The sequence below is a fragment of the Chanodichthys erythropterus genome, chromosome 8 (genome assembly GCF_024489055.1).
Source record: "Chanodichthys erythropterus isolate Z2021 chromosome 8, ASM2448905v1, whole genome shotgun sequence".
NCBI classification, from domain to species: Eukaryota; Metazoa; Chordata; class Actinopteri; order Cypriniformes; family Xenocyprididae; genus Chanodichthys; species Chanodichthys erythropterus.
In genome coordinates, this window is record NC_090228.1 from 11,220,156 (window position 1) to 11,231,138 (window position 10,983).

A 10,983-nucleotide genomic window follows, 5' to 3' on the forward strand; every position below is an offset into this window, starting at 1 on the left:
AAGTTGGATGACATTTATGATGAGAAACATGCATTTGAAATTGAATAAACAACAACAAAAAAGGCCGCTTCAGTCTGGTTTATTAGATCAAGATAAGATGTTAGACAACCATCATCCTGAGCTTTTGAGATAAACCCATCACATGCTTCAGGCTTTAAATAAAAAGTGAAATAACCATTACAATATCCAATCAAACCTCAAAGGGATTTTCATTTGAGCCTTAACAGTGATTAAGGTATCCTGAATTGTTCATATAAAGCCTAAAGTCAAACAATTTCTTCAGCACTGATACAAAAGCTGTGATTCATATTATAAAAACACTGTGGCAATTTTAAAAAATTGTCCTGCATAACATGTTTGTACCTTAACAAGTTTGCCAGGAAAGATAAAAACATAAAAGTGATTTTAAAATGATATGGTAATAAACAAGGATGAGTTACGGACTTCAATTACAAATCTGGTCTACATTTAACATTTTCTTGGACAAACATGGCAAAATTGCACTTTAGTTTCATATTTCTTTTCTCTTCTTTTACCCAGTAAATATAATTTAAGAATTAGACTTTTCAAAAGAAGCAGATAGAACTCAGAGCCATACAATTGTATTACGAGATTTTGTCATTCTGGGTGAGCAAATTATTCATAAATAATTATTATGTAAAAAGCGAATCCTGGTTTATCCACATCCTCTGAAAAGCCAAATAAATTGCACATTTTGACTGATTTAGTTCTTTACAGCTTTGGCATGTTGGGTGTGATAATGACCACTCTTCGGCTATTCTCTGGGAGGACATGAATCGTCTCGGAACAGCTGCCTGGCGTGGGATTTGGAGCTGGGACTTGTAATAGACAGAAGATTCAGCTTTGAGCTGAACGGAGACTCTTCTGAAGTGGTTTTCTAGAGCAAGAGGAGATCACAGAATGTTAAGCACATCCAGCCTAAAACATTCAGTATACAGCATACATTTCCAAAAATATCACTGTTGTCTATGGAGTGCAAAGTTTGCATATTTTGATCCTAAATGAATTTCTAATCCAATATTTAATATCCTACACATTCACAATAGCCACACTATTGCATACATATATAGTCATGGGTGGGTAAATGTAAGGTTTATAGATCTTTTGATCTAATGGACAAAACAAGCTTGCGCAATTTATAAACATACATATGAACGTGCACGAAGATGGAGGAAAAACATATGAAGAGCATTAGCTTTCATTTCTGCTCTCATAGCTGCAAGACCACACCGAACGCGGTGAGTGTGTGTTAGAAATCAGGAATGGTGCGAGAACATTGTGCTTGGTAAGATTTTCATCTTCAGCTGACAAAGTTTTAATCACGTCTGGCTAGCATGCTGCCCATAATATTTAAGCGTTAGGTCAGTAAGGCGGAGAGTAGGCGGTCTTTTGTGGATGTTCAAACACATTCAACCACATGAGCGTCTACACTACAAAAGCAATGTATTATTTCTCATAATGCCATTGCGCCAATGTGCATGTGGCAAATAAAGCTTTGAACTCTGGTATGACATCTTAATGATCAAATATCCATCATTCATGAATCATTTTTAGATGTTCTAGTGTATATGTTTGTTACCTTTGGTAGTTTAGTCGGCGTACTGCAGGTGTCCACGGGAATCATCCGCTTAGAGCCCCTGCTGCTTTCATTCGGGGAAGAGCTGATCGCCCCTAACAATGTTGCATCGTCAACATGATTGGATAATTCGGACACATGTTCATTCTGCACCATGCTTGGCTCATCACAACCATCCATGGGTGACCAAGAGTAGGTTTGACTGAATGCCATGTCATCTTGTAAAGAGATATTGGACGTTTGATGGCTTTGTCCATTTTCGTCCTTGTAGAGGTGTCGTACGCATGAAGGTCTTGTGCTGGAGAATGGCTCGGGGCGGCTGGAGCAATGTGGGGCCAACGGTGTGGGCTCTGATGGCCCAAAACTGTGGTTCACAGGGGTCGCTGCTTGACTCTGAGTCAAAGAGTCTTCAGGATCTTTTTGTCCAACGCTTTTCTTGGCAAACCTGCACAATTGTGTGTTACGTGGGGTGATCCTTTTCCTGATGGCTCCTTCTAGGTCACGCTCTGTACCCACTACATACACACGCTTCTGACCGCGTGTCACTGCAGTGTATACATGCTGCCAGTTTTGAGCAATGCTGTCTCCAAGAACATACACAATAGTTTCAGCCTCTGAGCCCTGAAGTGAGAAAACAAATTTGCATGAAGCTGAGACAAATGCTGTGAACAGGGCCGTAGATCAACAAAGAGCATAAATACCTGAAAGGTGTGAATGGTTCTTGCCCAAGCATGGCGCAGTTTACACTCTCTCTGTAGCTCCCTGTAGTTACAAGTCACCACACGCCCATTTTCATCATCTAGTGTCAGGTAGCGCCTTATTTTTTTACATCTTCCTTCCTTATTATTCTCCTCATCCTTAGTCTCATCCTGTGATTGGTGTACAATAACAAGGACAAGTTAAACCAATCAATCAATCACAAACTCAGGTTATTACTACTCAAAACTAAGCATTTTGAATTTATAAGCATTAAAAATTGAGACTGTCAATAAATACATATATAAATCGATAAATAAAACTACAGTACATCTTTAATGAAGAAAATTTCCCCATTGCACAGTCGCTCCTTCTTCTCTTTCGTCTGTTCATTTTGTGTCTGGTTTACGGCATTATCATGGGAAGATCTGGCACCATCATGTGAAGGCCTGACAATATCACAGGAAGTCACTCCTCTCTTCTCCTCATGGTCTGAGACATAGCCATTCTTAGTGCAGCAAACTTTATCCCTTCTTTGAAAGTTCCATGTCTTTTTGGGAGTCCTGAAATTAAAAACACCAAATATTAAAACAGAAATTTACTTCTAGAAAGGCAACCTATGGAAGTGGTGAAAAAAACATTAATACAATTAAGTGTCATGCTTATTTATTTGTAAGAAAACTAACTTTTCACTCACTTTGTAATGTGCTGAGAATAATGCTTGCAGCAAAGCTCATTTATCAACTCACAGTCTTTCCTGTAAACGATAAAAATGACAACTTTAGCAAACTCAACATTTTCTTAAAAATATTGACATCTCAGCATAAAGCAACAAAGCTGAATCGGTCTTACCTCCTGAAAGCCACAAATTGAGACAATTTATCATCTTCCAGTCCAGGACCTTCCTTGAGTAAAAATATAATGGCGTCCTGGAGGTCTAAACAGAAGAAATGTGTTGTTATTGATCAATATTAGATTTACTATTTTGCTGGACTGACAGTTATTTGGTGCCTCAACAATGTATTTGATTTGTAATTCCTGTGCCAAAAAGTTGCAATAAGGTGCTTATGGGGGAGTAAAATGTATTGAAGGTGGCTGTGTAGGCACCCAAAGAAAGATTTGAATGAGTCACAGACAACAGGAAGTGTATTTTCAGGAACTCTCCATTGAAAACATGCAGTACAATAGAGAAACAAGAGTCTGCATGAATGTTCTGAGGAGAATCCAGTGATGGTTTTTCTTTTGATCAAAGTGTGTTTTCTTTTGTTATTCAGATTGTTTGAGCCTTCAGGTTTACAGCTTTACTGCAGATGCAAAGAATGTGTCCTGAGGCAGAGTGATCGTGTAAACACCTCACATAATTCTTCACTTCCTACCTTATACTATACAAGTGTTGTAGAAATAATAAAGCCATTTAAAGTAAAGTTTTTCACATATATCATAACAGCTCACTTACCAAAATTATCATTTTCCCCACTGATTTTGACAAAAATGAACCTTTTGTCAGATGGCACTGTGAAGGGTCTCGTCATTTTTATGGTTGCATCAAACTCCAGAGGGCTGTAACGCCTTTTTTTACCCATGTCTGAAATGCTGAAATATTATATTAATAAAAGCAGTAGGATTAATAAACTGTCATTAGGATTGAGAAACACCATTAACATTTGTTCATATTACATAAAACCATATACACACAGTCGACAAGCCAACAAGGAACCAAAACTAAGATGTTACACAATTTTCTAAAAACGCATCAAACATTTTAAAATACAAGTGATCTGCTCACAGTCCAGCGTTTCTGACGATGAGCTCAGACTCGGCACGATGGTTGGTCTTCATCTCAATGGCCCAACGGACATCCTTGAGGCCTTCAAACAGATCGTACAGTGTGTTTCCAGGCTCAATGCTTGGCAGCTGCCTCACATCTCCTGCAGAAACAAAATCCATGTTTTTTTATTTTTTTTATTTATACAACATTATTTATACGATTTTAAATTTATTTAATTAATACGACATCTTAAACTGCAGAATAATGCTGCTGATACATATAATGCAAATACACCCTGAATGAGATGCATGCAATATGCCTTTACCCAAAATGATAAACTTCTGAAGTTCTGCATGTTTGGTAAGCATGCTGAGAACAGAGTGAAGGATCTGAACAGACACCAGGCTCCCTTCATCGACCACCAGCACCCGCACCCGCAAGAACTTCCAACCCTGAGGATTTCCACTGGGATCTTTTTTTGCATTCATAAAACTCCATAAAACCTGAAAAAATGGGGGGGGAAGTTGACAATGTAAATATGTGTGTAATTAATACAAAATAATGATAGCAACTGAGACACCTATATACAGGTGCTGGTCATATAATTAGAATATCATCAAAAAGTTGATTTATTTCACTAATTCCATTCAAAAAGTGAAACTTGTTTATTATATTCATTCATTACATACAGACTGATATATTTCAAATGTTTATTTCTTTTAATTTTGATGATTATAACTGACAACTAAGGAAAATCCCAAATTCAGTATCTCAGAAAATTAGAATATTACTTAAGACCAATACAAAAAGGATTTTTAGAAATCTTGGCCAACTGAAAATTATGAACATGAAAAGTATGAGCATGTACAGCACCCAATACTTAGTTGGGGCTCCTTTTGCCTGAATTACTGCAGCAATGCGGCGTGGCATGGAGTCGATCAGTCTGTGGCACTGCTCAGGTGTTATGAGAGCCCAGGTTGCTCTGATAGTGGCCTTCAGCTCTTCTGCATTGTTGGGTCTGGCATATCGCATCTTCCTCTTCACAATACCCCATAGATTTTCTATGGGGTTAAGGTCAGGCGAGTTTGCTGGCCAATTAAGAACAGGGATACCATGGTCCTTAAACCAGGTACTGGTAGCTTTGGCACTGTGTGCAGGTGCCAAGTCCTGTTGGAAAATGAAATCAACATCTCCATAAAGTTTGCAGCAGCAGGAAGCATGAAGTGCTCTAAAACTTCCTGGTATGCGGCTGCGTTGACCTTGGACCTCAGAAAACACAGTGGACCAACACCAGCAGATGACATGGCACCCCAAACCATCACTGACTGTGGAAAATTTAAACAGGACCTCAAGCAACATGGATGTTTGGATTGTGTGCCTCTCCTCTCTTCCTCCAGACTCTAGGACCCTGATTTCCAAAGGAAATGCAAAATTTACTTTCATCAGAGAACATAACTTTGGACCACTCAGCAGCAGTCCAATCCTTTTTGTCTTTAGCCCAGACGAGACGCTTCTGGCGCTGTCTATTGTTCAAGAGTGGCTTGACACAAGGAATGTGACAGCTGAAACCCATGTCTTGCATACGTCTGTGCGTAGTGGTTCTTGAAGCACTGACTCCAGCTGCAGTCCACTCTTTGTGAATCTCCCACACATTTTTGAATGGGTTTTGTTTCACAATCCTCTCCAGGGTGCGGTTATCCCTATTGCTTGTACACATTTTTTTCTACCACATCTTTTCCTTCCCTTCACCTCTCTATTAATGTGCTTGGACACAGAGCTCTGTGAACAGCCAGCCTCTTTTGCAATGACCTTTTGTGTCTTGCCATCCTTGTGCAGGGTGTCAATGGTCGTCTTTTGGACAACTGTCAAGTCAGCAGTCTTCCGCATGATTGTGTAGCCTACAGAACTAGACTAGAGACCATTTAAAGGCCTTTGCAGATGTTTTGACTTAATTAGCTGATTACAGTGTGGCACCAGGTGTCTTCAATATTGAACCTTTTCACAATATTCTAATTTTCTGAGATACTGAATTTGGGATTTTCCTTAGTTGTCAGTTATAATCATCAAAATTAAAAGAAATAAACATTTGAAATATATCAGTCTGTGTGTAATGAATGAATAGAATATACAAGTTTCACTTTTTGAATGGAATTAGTGAAATAAATCAACTTTTTGATGATATTCTAATTATATGACCAGCACCTGTATGCTGAAATTCTTGGATTACATGGGGGTGAGTAAATTATCAAGAAATTTTAATTCTGAAGTGAACTAATCCTTTAAGTTCTAAAATGTTATGTAATGCACTATGAAGTTATTAAAATATTATGTGATGTTTAAGTCATGTAATGCTATGTTTAAGATAATGATGTTATGGAAGATAATAGTATGTAATATGTTACAAATTAATACAAATAATGTAATGTTACATTATGAAATGCCATGTAATGTAAAGTTGTTTTGTGGACTATACCTGGTGCATAGTATAAGCAGTAAAGCCAGTTCTCTTAGTAAGAAGTGAAGCAGCTCTCCCTGTAGGAGCAGTGAGGAGAACCTCCACAGGCTTTTCATCACTGTCACTCGCCTCTTTATCTTTCTTCTCCTCGTGTTCGTCTGACAGCAGCCCATTACTGGACCCTTGAGAGTCATTCTGAAAGACCTCACAAGCCTTCAGCACCTCTTCCCTGTCACTTGTCTGTTGCTCCATGGCCGCCTTGAACACCAGGCTGACCACTGTGGTTTTCCCACAACCTCCCTTCCCACTGATCACGGTTACCGGGTTGGCACACATCATTTCTGCTGCTCGCACCTGATCGGGATCCAACTCTATAGTAGACGGATCAATATCCAAGAAGGTGGAGTCATCTGAGTCTGAAGTGAGACTTTCCTCTTTTATGGTGAGATTTGTAATTTCATAGGACTGAGGAGAATCACAATGCCGTGCTGGCGTTCCTCCATTGTGGTCTATGCTTGTAGCACCAGGCTGTGCAAAATCAAGATGCGTCTGCTCAAACCCAGCCCCCTGAACTATGTAATTTTGTGGTACTGAAATTGATATTTTTGCATCAGCCTTAGATTTCCTCAAATGAGCCGTACTGTGCTTTTTACAAGCCTTCGCTCTTAATCTATCCAGCTGTGCTTCGAGAAGAACCTCCCGTACATCCAAGTGGATCTTCCAGGGTTCTCCCTCAACCAGGCCCCTCAAGCATTCGCCAATGCCTTTCTCATAGCTAAAGAGGTTCCTAAGTGCCACCTTTTCACCATCCCTCACCAGCACCCCCTGTTCCACAAGGAAATGCAAAGCTTCCCAGGCACCCATAACTCCTGTATCATCCAATATGTTATTCACCAACATCTCGCGCTTGGCGTACGTGCTGCCAGTTGCTCTGCAATGTCTTTTCAGTTCCGCATATAACAGTAAGGCATTGCGCTGCAGCACCGGGATTCTCCAAAACAAACGACAGTCCTTGAAGGCCTCCACTTTTGCTTCACACCGGATCAGATGTAATTCTTTAAACATGATCTGTTAAAAAAAAAAAAAAAAAAAAACATATATATTGAAGGATAGTGAAGGACATCATTTGTGAGCTTACGATTTAAAACCAAACAACCAGTATCCCAGGAAGGAATCTTACATAGTTAAAGCCCAACTTCCATACATTAGTCTTAATGAGCTCCTCAAGTTTGGCTAATACATTTGTATTGTTCTGCTCTTGTGCAGTAGGATCATCTCTTTCAGAAGTTTCTGGTATGTGTTCCATTCTTCCTTTGTTGATTATATCCATAAACTGGCCTGGCAGCAATGTTGGTAAGTATTTCATGATTTGAGGGTACAAGCTGGCAACTCTCACGTGTGTCCAAGCGACTGATGTGTTTAAAGACAATGACATTGAACACATGAACAAGGTTTGTGATTATGATTTCAGTATTATCATTTTAATAATCACTTTTTCATAAATATTATATGTGCAAAATATTGAAAACAAGTAGACATGGTATATATTTTCCAACCTGAGCGATTGACGCAAGACTTGAGCTGTTCAGCCACAGCTTTATTCTCAAGTGATGAATCTTCAAACTCCTGCAGGGCGTCCAGCACTTCGACAAGCTCCACATGTCTGTCAATGGGCAACCAATTCATGAACATGTTAATGAAGTCAGGTTGTGCTCCAGATGCTGTAAGAAAAAGAGACACCAGTGACTGGCCCTCTGATCTCAGACCGGTGCGGAGGCTGTAGGAGGGATAGCCTTTGACAAAAGCTTTGTGCTGGCCTTGGCGAACTGTGCAGGTTATCTCCCACCAGGGATCACAGAGGAGAAAACGGCCCTCAACCCAGTGCGTCTTATTACCGGCCATAAATGATACTGCAAAAGAAGATAAGACGTGTATTAAACATTAAAGGGTTAGTTCACCCAAAAATGAAAATTCAGTCATTTATTACTTACCCTCATGCCGTTCCACACCCGTAAGACTTTCGTTAATCTTCAGAACACAAATTAAGATATTTTAGTTGAAATCCGATAGCTCCGTGAGGCCTCCATAGGGAGCAATGGACACTTCCTCTCTCAATATCCATAAAGGTACTAAAAACATATTTAAATCAGTTCATGTGAGTACAGTGGTTCAATATTAATATTATAAAGCGACGAGAATATTTTTGGAGTGCCAAAAAAAACTAAATAACGACTTATTTAGTGATGGCCGATTTCAAAACACTGCCTCAGGAACCATCGGAGCATAAATGAATCAGTAGGCGTTTCTCATTGTCAAGGATACTTCCTTGGCAGGACTGGTCCTTCCAAGTCACTTCCTTCAGAGGCTAGGCGAGGCTCCTCTTTAGCATTCGGAGAACACGTAAATGGAACAGACTAGCAAGTGTACGTTATTGCGTCATTACGTCAGTGAAAAGGCAAAAGAAATGCCGGTGATGGCAACCAAGCTAATAATTGTTAAATAACGGTTCGGTTCAGTTAGCCATCAATAACGTAATTTGTATTTGTATTTGATATAATATCAATACGGTAGTAATTTGTACTGACATTTAAACGTTAAACTTTATTTATCTGACATATTTACTACAGTTATAACAAATGTTTGGTAACGTAAATATAAATTTGAAAGCATATTGCCCGCTAACGTCGAACTTTTTTTTTTTTTTGAACAAGATTGCAAAGCTGCACGCATAGGATTGTGGGTTATTTTAGAGTGCAAAGAGCGCGAAGGATATGCATCCTTTCCTGTATATGGGCTATTTGTCGAACAAAGGACTCAGTCCTTGTTTGAAATTCCGAGGATCCTCGACATTGGAACAGTCCTTCGACGGATGTCGATGTCGTAGCATCCTCGAAATTCTGGCTTCCGAGGATCCTTCCTTGACATTGAGAAATGCCTAGTGTGTCGAATCATGATTCAGATTGCGTGTCAAACTGCCAACGGCTGAAATCATGTGACTTTGGCGCTCCGAACAGCAGATTCGACACACTGATTCATCTGTGCTCCGAAGCTTCCTGAAGCATTGTTTTGAAATCGTCGATCACTAAATAAGTCGTTATTTAGTTGTTGTTTTTTGGCGCTCCAAAAATATTCTCGTCGCTTTATAATATTAATATTGAACCACTGTACTCACATGAACTGATTTAAATATGTTTTTAGTACCTTTATGGACCTTGAGAGAGCAAGTGTCCATTGTTCCTTACGGAGGCCTCACGGAGCCATCGGATTTCAACTAAAATATCTTAATTTGTGTTCTGAAGATTAACGAAGGTCTTACGGGTATGGAACAGCATAAGGGTGAGTAATAAATGACAGAAATTTCATTTTTGGGTGAAATAACCCTTTAATAGTTTAATAGGCCATTAACAAAGACTACGTATATATATTAAAAAAATCCCACAAGTAAGCTGTGTGTCTCCTGTAAAAGTGAGACACAATGACAAGTTGATTTTAACTGAAACATTGTAAACATAACCATGTGAACTGTACTAAACATGATTTAGTTTTTACTAACAACAATGTAAACTGTAAATATGATTACTTTTACATGAAAAAGTGTAAATTGTAAACAGGCTTACTTTGTAACTTGCAGCAATGTAAATTATAAATATATGTCAATACTTGTTGATAAGTGATGTGCCATTATCATTTTGATGTCCTAAGCAAATTCAAAATATAAAACTATATAGATTTAAAACAAAACACAATAACAATGTAAGAGAAGAAATTACAATGTATGCAAACATTTTGCTTTAAGTTGGAAAAATGTCATTCAAGAGTCCACAACAAAAAATGTCATTAACATAAAAGTATATTGTCAAGTTAAATAAATATATAAAACACATTCGACATATGCGTTAGTACATAAAAGATGTTTTTATTTGTTTTACGGACAATGTCACATATTTTTCAGTGTGTCAAGGGTGATTCTGCTGTTACTGCAAACATAGTTTGATCTACTCACTTTGTGTTCATGAAACCAAAAGATAACCAAATGATAACATGTTTGGTAATATATAATGTTGTTTTACCTTCTTTTGATGTTGGAACGGAAAATTTAAATACGTTTGCCCCCGATGACACAGAGTCCATCTCCTTCATATCAAGAAACTCAGGCTGTATTTCCTCTTCATCTTCACTTTCTGAAACCTCATCTTGGTTTGACTGGACAACCTGACGCTCTGGTAAAATGTAACCAGTTATGGTTTTTAAACCAGCTGGGGGAAGTTGCAGCGCCATGTTTAACGTTACTCATGCAGACAGATTTCTACATCTCGCGGTTCAATTCTTGACTTATGACTGTAAACATGGTCAACAACAACAGCCTATCACATTACACCAAAATAAAAGTCCGTTCAGTTTGTGCGCTGCTTCCTGTCAATGGAATCACTAGTTAACTGAACTATTATACATAATTTATTGTAAAGA

General features: G+C 38.7%; 1 protein-coding gene across 3 annotated transcripts; it reads right to left on the bottom strand.

Moving 5' to 3' along the window:
• Positions 1–69: 69 nt before the first annotated feature.
• On the bottom strand, positions 70–10,932 carry helb (helicase (DNA) B). Of its 3 annotated transcripts, none has more exons than XM_067391785.1 (13): positions 10,587–10,932; positions 8,073–8,426; positions 7,697–7,926; positions 6,535–7,584; positions 4,387–4,564; positions 4,080–4,221; positions 3,750–3,886; positions 3,146–3,230; positions 2,991–3,050; positions 2,625–2,856; positions 2,299–2,466; positions 1,601–2,218; positions 70–898 (listed from the first exon to the last, which is right to left on the bottom strand). In XM_067391785.1, the coding sequence occupies exons 1-13, from the start codon at positions 10,792–10,794 to the stop codon at positions 776–778; spliced, it is 3,585 nt and encodes a 1,194-aa protein (XP_067247886.1). In that variant the 5' UTR covers positions 10,795–10,932; the 3' UTR covers positions 70–775. The 3 variants fall into 3 exon arrangements, with proteins under 3 accessions (XP_067247886.1, XP_067247887.1, XP_067247888.1); XM_067391786.1 differs by lacking the exon at positions 10,587–10,932 and adding an exon at positions 8,508–8,602; XM_067391787.1 differs by lacking the exons at positions 7,697–7,926; positions 10,587–10,932 and having other exon boundaries at positions 8,073–8,320.
• Positions 10,933–10,983: the final 51 nt, after the last annotated feature.